Source organism: Cucurbita maxima, unplaced genomic scaffold (genome assembly GCF_002738345.1).
Source record: "Cucurbita maxima cultivar Rimu unplaced genomic scaffold, Cmax_1.0 Cma_Scf00007, whole genome shotgun sequence".
In the NCBI taxonomy this organism is placed as follows: Eukaryota; Viridiplantae; Streptophyta; class Magnoliopsida; order Cucurbitales; family Cucurbitaceae; genus Cucurbita; species Cucurbita maxima.
Genome location: NW_019272023.1, coordinates 1,023,593 through 1,036,285, shown reverse-complemented (window position 1 = coordinate 1,036,285; position 12,693 = coordinate 1,023,593). Strand labels below are relative to the sequence as shown.

Genomic DNA, 12,693 nt, shown 5'->3' with positions numbered 1-12,693 from the left:
CCAAGAACATAACCAACATGCTAACTAGAAGAAACTAACGCCAACCCACCTTTTTGTTTTTCCTCCAAACAAAGTATTCCGCAAACAACAAGACTTGTTCCATCAACAATTGATGCAAAAATGGTACCTTTGCGTCCAAATAAAAAAGAACTCAGTATAATTAACAGCATTGAAGATCGGTGATTTTGAGTTAGAATTGAACTGAACTGAAGTTACCCAAATTAATAGATACGCATTAGGAATCGAATTAATGAATTGTATACTCAAATCGAAACCCCAAGAAGGAATTAATTGAATCCCAATTGGGAGTTTTAATTTGCTGCAATTGATGCGATGTTTGCGACAGCAGTAGGGAAAAAAAAGAAAGATCAGTAATGGCAATCCACCAATGGCGATGCGCCGGAGAACACGGCTACCGGTGCCCGGTGCCGGTCTTCCTCCGGCGCCGGAAGGTTAAGATCCAACTCCAACATATTCCTCTTTTTCTTTGTCATCAAATCCTGCAACTGCGGAGTAGTAGTAGTAGTAGTAGTAGCGCCTCTACTCGGATTGGCGGTCAACGCTCTGTGCCTTCTCATATGGCCGCCGAGGGCCTGGCCGGAGGAGAATTCCGCTCCACAAATTGAACACTCGTGAACCTTGGGTTTGATGAGGTCATTAACGGCAGCGGAGGGCGGCGGAGGAGGAGGACGGCTGGTGGTGGACAATTGCAAAGAGAGTTGGATTGAATCAGAGGGTGTAAAATGGGGGTGTTGCTGTGGTTGCCGAACAGAGGTATTAACAATGTTGTTGAGTTTGGGCTTTTTATGGCTAGCTCTATGTCCACCCAAGGCTTGAAAAGAAGGAAAATAACGATCGCAAGTTTTGCACTGATAAAGAAACAAGGATTGATTAGCAGCCAATTTCTGTCGAACCAAAACAGGGCTGCTGCTGCTGCTGCTACAAGCCCCTGTTCGAGTTCTCCCCTGCGCCAAAAGCATCAAACAATTAGCCAAATCCTGATCCTGTTCTCCTTCTCCGGCTAACCCAGCGGAGGAGCTAGAACAATCAGCAGCCGAAGATGCGGAAGAAACAGAGGGCGGTCTTGAGCGTTTGGTTCGCTTGCCCTTCATGATTTGAGCCTGGTTTTCATCTGGGGTTTCAGCCATTTTCTTGAGGGAATGTTAAGAATAGTGAATTGATATGAAAGAGATGGGCGAAGAATGGAAGTTATATATAGAGAAGAATAAGAAGAGGAAGCAATGTAAGTAAGAGGAGGCTAAGAAACGAGTGAGATTCGGTTGGCTTTGAAGCAAACCCCACCCATTACTTTTTACGCACGATTCCTTTCTGTAGGATTAGTTTGCAAGCCTGGAACCACAGAATTTGCGCTATTCCCTAACCCCCCCATCTCTCGCAATAACCACAAAGCCCCTCATTTAACTATTACTATTTTATGTCACACATTCAGTAATTTATGTCATCACATAATGGAGGTTGACCAAAACAAGAACCCACCCACTTCAATCCCGCCGGCTACTATACTTTAACCCAATTATTAACTAAGCATCTTTTCATGGGCCACCCAATCATTGGGGTGTACTACTACACACTACTACAACGTGGGTTGGGTCATTTTAATTATGCGTCAACCCCAGTTCATAATGCTTTAAAAAGACTTCAAATTTACCAAATTTAGGGTAGTTTGAGAAATGGGTTGTGGTTAAAACGTGGAAAAGTTGGGAAAGTTTGAGTCTTTTTTAGGTGGAACAAAACGGAGAGATCAGGATTATACTTGGCGTGAGGGTGTCGCGGTGGGCGGGCGGTGAGTGCTCGGGAGGCGATGGAACGTTAGGGTGTGTGGCGCACCAGCATCACCAAGTAAAGCATCATCCCATTCATTTTTTGTTATATTTATTTCTTTTAATTGACTTTGCTGTCTGCTGCTGCTACTACTACTTCTCCACTACCTTTCTCTTTCTCAATACTTCCAAAAAATAAATTGTTGGTTCAAGAAATTTATATAATATTGGATAAAAACAGATTGCATTATTTTAATTATTAGATTGGTAATGATTTGGGTCTTCTATGATTGGCCAGTCGTGGATTAGCTTTTCTTCTCGTCTTTCTCTTCTCAGACAAAATATTTTTGACAAATTTTGGTGGGAGTAGATACCATTTATAACCGTCTAACCCCACTACTAGTAGATATTATCCTCATCTCCAACTGATGTCTACGAAAGAGAGATTCCCACCGCTAGAGATACAAGTCTAGGGAGAGATTTTCATGCTCTTGTAAGAAATGTTTGTTTTGTTTTGTTCTCCTCCCTTCGGTGTCAACCGTGCGTTTGGGCCGGATGGGCCAAAATATTGGTTCAGGAGTGAGGTTGAATGGGCCATTCAGTTCGAAATGGGCTTCCCGATATATTTAATTTTTAACATACTTAGAACTTGGTCAAGGGTCAGGGAGTGTGGGTCCACGACACCAATGGAAAACAGAGAGGTCAGTGAGCAGAGCTGGCAGAAAGTACAGAGGTAACCAATCATAACTGCCCAGTCACAACGCCAGCTGGTGCTCTATTTTGTATGATGATGTGTACCATCTCTCAGCCGGTGAGCCCCACCCACGTGCCCCTCCTCATTTTTATTTATATTTTTCTTTTTTTCTTCCCTTCCTTTTAGCACACGAAATTTGGTTCCTTACACTATTAATACACATGCTAAATTCCTAAAACATACCAAATAGATGTCCTCTTAATTTTAGAGGATAAATTTGTGACATTAATATTTTAACTCGATATAAGTAATCTCACAATATACTACCTTAGCGACCAACGTCCTTATTTACACATCGCTACGTGTTTAGCTTTAGTAGCATTTGTAACATTTCAAACTCACATTCCGTACTTAAAAATAAAATAAAAATAAATCTGCTGCATTCAGTTTTACCGCCAACCGGCAGTAGTCAGCTGTTCATGGTCCTGTCGATTTCAATATAAACCGTAGGAGGGATTAGGCATTGTCATCCCCGGAGATATCACTTCCACTGTAACTCCTTTGTCTTATTTACTCCACCATGCCGTTCCAGAGGATAGTAATCGCCGTCGGCCGGCCGGAGGAGGCCACCCATCCCGCCGCCCTGAAGGCCGCCTTGGCCGAGTTCATTTCCACTCTTATCTTCGTTTTCGCCGGCCAAGGTTCGGGTCTTGCTTTCTCTAAACTCACCCATAATTCTCCCACCTCCCCTGCTGCCCTCATCATCGCTTCCTTAGCTCATGGCTTTGCCCTTTTCGTCGGAGTCTCCACCGGCGCCAACATCTCCGGCGGCCACCTCAACCCCGCCGTCACTTTCGGAGCGTTAGTAGGCGGAAACATCACCCTCCTCCGCGGCATTCTCTACTGGATAGCCCAGCTCCTCGGCGCTCTTGTCGCTAACTTGTTGCTTAAGTTCGTCATCACGGACGTAGTGAGTCATTTAATTAACCTTGTTCATGGTTAATTTCACAATTAAATATTAAACATTTTCAATTTCAAGCTTGAAATTAAGAGTAATTTTTTTTTTATAATGGTAAATGTTGGCAGGTAATTTCTGGATTCTCGCTGTCAGCAGGGGTGGGAGTGTGGGAGGCGCTCGTATTCGAGATCGTAATGACATTCGGATTAGTATACACAGTTTACGCCACCGCCATCGACCCGAAGAAGGGTGAGTTGGGAGTGATAGCACCCATCGCCATCGGTTTCATAGTGGCCGCCAACATTCTGGTGGGCGGCCCATTCACCGGCGCCTCCATGAACCCGGCCGTGGCTTTCGGACCCGCCGTCGTGGCTGGGTCTTGGGCCCAGCACTGGATCTACTGGGCCGGCCCACTGATTGGCGGCGGCTTGGCTGGCATTGTCTATGAGCTGTTCTTCATTGGGTTCACCCATGAGCCCCTCCCCGCCGCGGAGTACTAAAATTAAAACCACACCCGGGATTGTGGGTCTGTTCTGTACTAATTAACCATATCTATTTCTTCTCCGTCTTGGTTGCTGTATGGTTGTGTTACTCTCATGTTGTTCTTGAACTTTCCCATCTCATTTTCCTTATGAATGTAATGATTTCAGTCCGTACTCTGTTCTAAACCCAATTTCTAAGTGTAAAGGAAAAAAATGGGGTTAAATTTTAGGGGGATGTGGGATGGGTGCGTGGGACACGTGATGTGTTGTTGACTGGAAATTGGACCAGGAGTGTTCGGATACAAGTAGAGTGTGGACCAGTGGCCTCATCCAACGAGGATGAGGCAGACCCTGTGAAGAGGGATGGCAGCTTTGCAGACACGAACGCTTGGGTTGTGATTCACGTGCTAGTAAATATCATAAGGTCTGGCCCCCTTCTCTTAATGCAAGGATGGACGCTCTAAATCCAAATGTTAAAGGACAAGGTTTGACGAGAAATACACGTTAATTGAAGAGTGAAACTGAGACATATTTTGGAAGAGTGTAGAAACCTCTCTCTAATAAAATGTTTTACAATCGTGAGGTTGGCAGTGATTTATAACGAGATAAAATGAACGATATCTACTCACAATGGGCTTGAACTTTTACGAATGATATCATAATCAAACACCGAGCATGTGCCAACGAGGACACTAGTCTCCAACGGTGTTGGATTGTGAGATTCCACATCGGTCGAAGTGGGGAACAAATATTCGTTATAACGGGGGTTGCAACCTCTCCCTAATAGAGGTGTTTGAAAAACCATGACGTTGTTCAAGGGGGTCAACTGTGATATTATTACACATTAGTGGGCCAGGATCATGAGATCTTACATCGGTTAGAAAAGGGAATAAAACATGTTTAAAAACGGTGGCATGAGAGGTGAATTGTGAGAACCCAAATTAATTAGAAAGGATTGTGAGATCCCACCTCGATTGAGCAGGGAAACGAAACATTTCTTATAAAAATTTATCATAACATTGATTACGATAGGTAACAAACTATTTGAAAATTCAATCTTTTAATTTCATTAAGCAATAAAGAAACTTAATCTTGGAGGATATGAGTAAAGAACCAAAGCAACCAAATAGACAAAAACACTTTTGTTTGGAAGACAAAGTCACGATTATTGATTATTGAAATTTCAGAAACATTATCCAAAGCATTTAATAAACATAGGATTTGACAAAATCCCATGATCTTTTATTCTAAGTGATACGTGGCAGTTAAGAATTGGGCAGAAACGTCTACTCAGCTGCTACACTTCCCACCCTTGAGTATGGGTCAAAGTAGGAGACATCTCTACCGTTGATCTTTTGCAAAGGCCTCGCATTCTTCTCCTGCAACAAAAAATGACAAACCATTAATTTCAATTCTCATCCAAACTGTCACTAAATTCGAGGACATTTTAATATGGTTGGAACAGAACTTACTTCTACCAAAGCTCGTTTAAGAAGCCGGACTTGATAAGGTGCCACAGTTTGTACCTGAAAAATGAGTATCAATATCAGTATCATCAACCCATGAAAGGGATGAATGAGTATCAAATGCAAAGTATGAACCTTGTCCATGACAGTCCAAGTGACACCTTCAGTACAGGGAGGAGTGGTCAGAGATCCCATGTATCTAAAGTATTTCCTGCCACCAAGCTTTACGTCTCTAGGATCCACTTGCCCAAGAAATTCTACACCTCCATCAATATCTAGATTTTGTATGTCCCTTTCTAACTGAAATTCAACAAGAACAACAAGAACATATGAATTTCAATGGTTTTGTGTAATAATAAGGAATTTGTGGATGATTTTACCATATAGATGAATGGATCGGGTGGTCCGTATTCGTATAAAATGCCAATAACAGCTATGTTCTTTGTTACGTTGTTGATGTGGACCATGTGAAGCTCCAAAGGAAACGTTTTGCCATCTTGGGTATGCTCGGAAGGATGATGCCAATGATAATTTACAAGCTGGTAATCAATGTTCTTGATCTTGATTGATCCAGCATCATTTCCGTCCCAATCTACCTGCGTTTTACAAAAAAGTTGTAAACTTCAGATTATAAAAACAATAAAAACACGTATTAAAGTGATGGGTAGTCAATTAATTATAGAAATATTTCAAAAACATGAGCTTTTCTTGGTGAGGATGTTAAGAATCACGAATCTCTATATATTGTCCACTTTGAGTATAAGCTCTCGTGTCTTTCATTTGTGTTTTTCCAAGAAAGTGTCATGCTAATACCCTAAATTAGCCAACTTGAGACTCCTTCCCAATCAGTCAATAATCCTCCTCTCGAATAAAGTACACTATAGAGTCTTTTTTTAAGGCCTATGGAACCCTCTAACAGCCTCTCCTTAATCGAAGCTCTAATATTATGAGTTTATAAGTAAGAAATAGATTGGTGTTGGTACGAGGCTTCTTAGGTAAGCCTAAAAGTAAAGCCATGAGAGCTTATGTTCATTGTGAAGATCCGTGGTACGAGAAAAGCAATACTTACAACAATTTCGTGGCCATCGTTCTTGAGATAGGCATCAGCAGGTCTCTGTCTTCGTCTAAGATCACCCAAGCCCTGGTTTAAATCAGCAGTCCATTTTGACAAGGAAATAGGGGACTGGAGTCTGCCATTCTTACACATTCCCCAATCCTTATTCAATTCTCCCCAATGCTTAGGCCCTCTGTCGCTACATGGATCATAGCTGAACTCCCCACCGACCTTCGCTGCTGCTGCTCCCCTTGATAGCAATGATAGGCAACAGATAGCTAACATGAGAAGATGAGGGGCTTCCATTTCTTTAGAGCTCTGAAAATGGAAATTGGTTACAAAAATGATGCACCCATCCCACCCATTTATATACTATTTTCTTGTGCATGGATTCCAAGTCTGAAAGCTATCGTATTCCATCAACCCTTATCATACTCAAACCCTATTGGATGATTGGTTGGGAGGAATATTATTCCACGTTTTTTAAAAAAAAATCAATGCTTTATTGTTGCTTTTAGAAAATAATCACTAAAACATATGAAAAAAGAATCTAATGCTTTAATCCAATAATCTATGCACATAAAAGAGATTATATTAGGTTTAAATTTTAAAATCATCAGGTAGATGTTGTTCGCTTTAGCCCGTTACGTATCTTTGTCAGTCTCACACGTTTGTTAGAGAGTGGTTTCCACGTCATTACAAGAAATGTTTCATTCTCTTCTCTAAACAATGAGAGATTTTACAATCCACCCCCTTGAGACCCTCGATTTCTCTCTCTCTCCAACCAATGTGGGGTCTCACAATCCACCCCTTGAAACTCAGCGTCCTTATTGGTACACTACCCGACGTTGTTTGACTCTGATGCCTTTTGTAACAATTTAAGCCCATCACCTATTTTCTAAGATAGGCGATGTTTTGTTCTTTACGTATGAACATCAGTCTCACGCGTCTATTAAGAAGAAGTTTTCACACTTTTACAAGAAATGTTTTGATCCCTTCTCCAACCAACGTGAGATCTCACAACCCACCCCCTAGTGATTTAGCGTCCTCACTGACACCCCTTCGTTTCCTTCTCCAACCAATATAAGATCTCACAATCCACACCCCTTGAAACTCAGTGTTCTTATTGATACACTGTCCAGTGATGTCTGACTATGATACTATTTATAACAATTCAAGCACATCACCAGTAAATATTGTCCGTTTTGACTCATTTGTCGTCAGTTTCACGGTTTTAAAACGTGTTTACTATAAAAGGTTTTCAGATCTTTATAAAGAATGCTTCGTTCTCATTTCCGACAGATATGGGAGCTATGAAGATTTAACTTTTCAAATTAGAGAACCTATCATCAATAAATTATTGTATTACAAAATGCTATAATTACGAAACGTGTGTTTTTAAATTTACATAAAGTACGTGGATAAAGTGAAAATATAGGGGCAGGTGAACCAACTCCAACGCCAATATCAACTTTTGTTTGATACTTAAATAAAATAAAATACAAATATTTAGCCTTTAAAAAGATAATTTTAACATTTAAAACGTTCAGAACGGAACTACTAATAACCTAAATCCGATAATTATCAATTACTTCGAAATTACTTTTTCGTGTCAAACTTTTCTTTTTCCTTCCAAAATCAAAACAACAAGTAACTCAATAATTGCATCTCATTCATGTTTTTTTTTTTTTGGAAAACAATAAATATAATAAAAATAAAAACGTGTTCAACTTTAAAAATATAAATAAAAGCAACTTTCCACGTGTTCATTTTTTTTTTTAACTAAATTTTTTAATCTTAGGCCAATTAGGTTTTAAATAGAGGTGAGGAGTTGGAGACCGAGTATATATATATAGTAAACTGAATCATATATATATTTATTAGACATTATTTTGAAAATGTATTTGGTGTATTTTCTCTCTCCTATTTTATTTGTACTCGGATATTTTTGTGCCCTCGTAACACGTCCTACATATTTATATTTTTAAAAAATTAAAGATTTAACATTCCAATTTTCCAACGTGTCTAATTAAAAAAAAAAAGAATGGCAACATTATTATTATTATTATTTGGGGATAAAAATGAGACATAAATAAAGGAAATAATTAAATTCTCAAATATCCTAAAAGGAAAAAAATATATCAATTGATTATGTTCGTTGGATTTGGATCATAAAGGTCGACTTGTCGTCCATTGTGTGGTTGGATTGGTCTTGCATTCCTCTCTGCAGACTGCAATTCACAATAAATAATTAAATGGTTTTAATCAAAAGGAAAAGAAAATGAAAATTAAAAAGTTGATACTTGCATCGTGAACCGCCGATCTCAGAAGGCTCAGTTGTTCCCGTGAGACTGTTTGTACCTGATAACAACAATAATAATAATAATAATTTTTTTATATTCTAATGTAATTTAATATATATATGAAAAAAAGAATAATACCTTTTTGTTAATGTTCCAAATGACACCCTCAGTACAGGGAGGGACAGTGAGGGATCCCATGTATCTATAATACTTCTCCCCACCCATTTTGATTCCTCTAGGATCTATTCTTCCTGCTTTTTTCTCCTTTTCTTCACCCAATTCCTTTATTTTTCTACTCATCTATCAACATTTCAATATATACTTCAATTTAGATTCCATCAAATTCGACGCATTTACATTAGATTCTATATGCTTTTCATTATTCGGTCACCTTGGTGAGGAACGAATCGGGACGACCAATCTTGTAGAACATGCCAACAACAGCAATCGGATATTTGACGTCTGGGTTTGAGCTTTGGTGAACCAAATGAACCTCTAAATCGTAGCTTCTTCCATTAAGGGTGTGTTCAGAAAGCGAGTGCCAATGAGCTTGCTGAAGAACATAATTTGTCCCGTTGATCTCGATTGATCCCGCGTCTCCCTCCCACTTAATCTGTTGGATCAATTATTGTATTTTATTGTATATTATAAAGTTGTAGGATGGATAGCGAATTTATGTAACGTTACCGTAATGTCGTGGCCTCGATTCTTGAGAATGGCCATCGAGGGTTTGTATTTCTTCTTAAGTTGACCTAAACTTTTTACAACTTTGACTCTTTTGCTTGACAAATCAATGGGAGATTGCATATCGCCATTGTTGCACATCGCCCATTCTTTTTTAATCTCGCCCCATCTCGTCGGCCCTTTCTTGCTCTCTCTTATATAGTTAAACTCGCTTTCATCCTCTACAAATTTTCATTAGAGTGAGTCCAACATTGACTAATTTAAAGAATGATCCTAGGTTTATAAGTAAAGAAATACATCTCCATTTGTATGAGACTCTTTGGGAAAGCTCAAGTTTATGTTTAAGGTGGACAATATCATACCACTATAGAGATCACTGATTCCTAACATGATATCGAAAAAATATATCTTCATCGGTATAGCACAAAACAAAGGCATGAGAGCTTATGTTGACTTCTAGTAATCAAAAGACATCGACTATGATAATAAGAACTTACCGACTTCCTGCGCGGTGGCGCATGACCAGAGCAGGGCGGATGTTAGGCAGATGAGGAAGGTCAACGCAGAAGCTCTTTGGATTAGCATCGCCATGGTAACAAAGTTGCAGAAGATTGTGAAGAGGGGAGAGGGATTTATAGGCGAAAATGGGTGTGTTTCGTGTAGGTTTCTTGGTGAAGGCGGCGGCCACGACGGAGGAGGAGGAGGGTCTTAAACAATTATTTCATCAAGGTTTGAAATTTGAAATTATATTCTTTTATAATTCTGTTGGTGTCAATGATTTGTTGTGGTTAATATTAGTTTATATGATCCTTGGTATCTGTTTTTTGTCATCTTGTCTTCGAATTTACAATTATATATATACATAATATGAATTAAAAATTTTAAAACTTGTCTACACGTTCAATTAAAAACGATATATAAGAACAACCCCACATTCAATTATATTTATTATATTTAATCACGTAGTTTTGATTTGAATTCGTCCTTTTATTTATATGTTGAATGACAAATACAAAATAGTAAACTTTTGAATATAATTTCATTAAAATGCTAATGTACTTTTATAATATAATTAATTTAACTACGTATATTATTTATTTATTATGATGTGAAGTTTGAACCTCGTATTGATTTTAATTTTTTTTTTAAAAAAAATTAAGAGTGGTTGAGCGGCTATTTCCAATCAAAGTTTCATAATTAATTAATAATTAATTAATTAATTATAATTATTCTACAAGTAGGGGAAAAAGATAAAATAATAATAATAATAATAATAATAAATAGAATTTCCTTTTTTTTGGGAAGGCTGGGGCGGCTTTTGGTATGGTTTAGGTGAAACAAAAGCGTAATATTTGAATTTAAAAATAATATAGAAAGCTTAACAATTTTGACTTAAATTTTTGTGTTGCATCATAGTTGACACATAAAAATGTATGTTATGGAGCGGATTATTTTGATGATCAAAATCAAGAGGGAAGAAAACTCGTAGTTTGAATCACTTCATAAGAGTTTGATCGATACCACTTGAATTATTCTAGCATCCAAGTTCTAAACACAATAATTTGCAAAATAAAAAATTATTTTTCAATAATAACTCTATTCTTTTCAATTCCAAGATGTGATGTTCTTGAAGTTTCGATGAGATGAGCTACATGCGGGCCTGTTCTCGATGCATGATCGAGCGAGTTGCGATGACCGACGACACCCCGAGACTTGGTGATAAGATAAGGAGCCACTACAAGGGGAGTAAGATTCGGATTACCTTGTTGATCGAATATCTCAAGGCAAGAATATTGTTTGAGATTCGAATCACTCCACAAGCAAGATCGATCATGTTTAGCTTGAATGATTCTTGTTGATCAAATATCTCAAACACTTGTTTGAGATTCGAATCACTCCACAAGCAAGATTGATCATGTCGAGCTTCAATGATTCTATATGCAACCTAAACTACATAGAATTGCAAAGAAACTTAGCAATTGGCTAAAGAAGAGCACAAATGCTTCTTTTACTACATTTTCCAAGTCACTTACAAATACAACATACATGGCTTTAAAGAAGAGCACAAATGCTTCTTTTACTACATTTTCCAAGTCACTTACAAATACAACATACATGGCTTTATATAGCCTCAAAATGAAACTACTAGACATTCCAAGAATAGTAACATTCATACTTAATGGTCATAATTAACTGTAATTGTAACCTAAAGTAAATAAAAAGTTTAAAAACTCTAAATTGTAACCCACCCAAAATTTATAACAATCGAACTTCACTCTTCTTCAATGTGGCATGCATTGAAACATCTTTTGATAATTTTGACAACTTTTTCTTCACATCGTCATTGAAGTATATTGTATGATTGATGTTTTTTGGTTCATATCACTTGGGATGGCGTCAAGGCATATGAACCATGTCGATGGGGATCGAGATGACAAGATGAGATGCAACGTTGCACTCTGAGAGACCTTGACCTCAAACAGAAGAAAGGTCGAGCCGAATGACTTGGCTTGGTGTAGAGGCAAGTCGGATGTGTCGTAGATGATTGAACATACATGCACAGGCGGCGTGTGTGGTTGAACAAGCTTGGAGTCCGCACCAGTGATATTCGATTGACTAAGAGAAAACTCGTCTAAGGTCCGACGACGAAGCCACAAAGTCGAGGTGAAAAATATATATGGGACTTAATTCCGTAAAGCCAATGGAAAAGAAGATTTTACCTGGCTCTTAACAACCTTTAACCTATATGATTTAAATAGCTATGCATAACCTCCTATTAAAATGGTTAGTTGACTAGAAATACTCATAAACTTCAGGGTAAAATAGTTAATTAAAATAGTAATATTCACTCTAATCTATAACTCTCATATTAAAAACCAGTCTAAGTAAAATATTTAAATTATAATTAAATCATTCTATAAATTCAACTGAGTTCATTAAATACGGGTAGATAGGTCTCTAACATCTTCTAGAATTTCCTTTGACGAGGTGACTAAAATTTGTTGGAATTTCTTGACTCTCGTCCTTGTAATTAGACTTTGAGGTATGAAAATTCGTTGGAATTTCTTGACTCTCGTCCTTGTAATTGGACTTTGAGGTATGAAAATTCGTTGGTCGTTGTTCATACAACGATTCGTTCATGATTAAATGTGTATAACAAAAATAAAAATACATTATTATGATAATTAAAGAAAGGAATCATCTTTGAGAAAAACAACGAATGAAGCAGACGTAATATAGGCCATTTCTCTCAAATCCTTCATTTGTTGGA

The 12,693-nt window shown here is 38.1% G+C and overlaps 4 protein-coding genes across 4 annotated transcripts; 1 reads left to right on the top strand and 3 right to left on the bottom strand.

Annotated features, from left to right (window-relative positions):
- Positions 1-239: 239 nt before the first annotated feature.
- On the bottom strand, positions 240-1,248 carry LOC111481729 (zinc finger protein ZAT5-like). Its single transcript, XM_023127306.1, has one exon. The coding sequence runs from the start codon at positions 1,146-1,148 to the stop codon at positions 369-371; it is 780 nt and encodes a 259-aa protein (XP_022983074.1). The 5' UTR covers positions 1,149-1,248; the 3' UTR covers positions 240-368.
- Positions 1,249-2,984: 1,736 nt separating this feature from the next.
- LOC111481732 (aquaporin TIP1-1-like) lies at positions 2,985-4,097 on the top strand. The gene is made up of 2 exons (XM_023127309.1): positions 2,985-3,445; positions 3,562-4,097. The coding sequence occupies exons 1-2, from the start codon at positions 3,056-3,058 to the stop codon at positions 3,931-3,933; spliced, it is 762 nt and encodes a 253-aa protein (XP_022983077.1). The 5' UTR covers positions 2,985-3,055; the 3' UTR covers positions 3,934-4,097.
- A 950-nt stretch (positions 4,098-5,047) lies between these two features.
- Positions 5,048-6,803, bottom strand: LOC111481725 (alpha carbonic anhydrase 7-like). Its single transcript, XM_023127302.1, has 5 exons — positions 6,451-6,803; positions 5,762-5,977; positions 5,517-5,681; positions 5,388-5,441; positions 5,048-5,294 (listed from the first exon to the last, which is right to left on the bottom strand). Exons 1-5 carry the CDS (start codon positions 6,739-6,741, stop codon positions 5,202-5,204), a joined length of 819 nt encoding a protein of 272 aa, XP_022983070.1. The 5' UTR covers positions 6,742-6,803; the 3' UTR covers positions 5,048-5,201.
- Positions 6,804-8,473: 1,670 nt separating this feature from the next.
- On the bottom strand, positions 8,474-10,195 carry LOC111481718 (alpha carbonic anhydrase 7-like). The gene is made up of 6 exons (XM_023127291.1): positions 9,920-10,195; positions 9,426-9,643; positions 9,130-9,351; positions 8,877-9,038; positions 8,743-8,796; positions 8,474-8,666 (listed from the first exon to the last, which is right to left on the bottom strand). Exons 1-6 carry the CDS (start codon positions 10,011-10,013, stop codon positions 8,577-8,579), a joined length of 840 nt encoding a protein of 279 aa, XP_022983059.1. The 5' UTR covers positions 10,014-10,195; the 3' UTR covers positions 8,474-8,576.
- Positions 10,196-12,693: the final 2,498 nt, after the last annotated feature.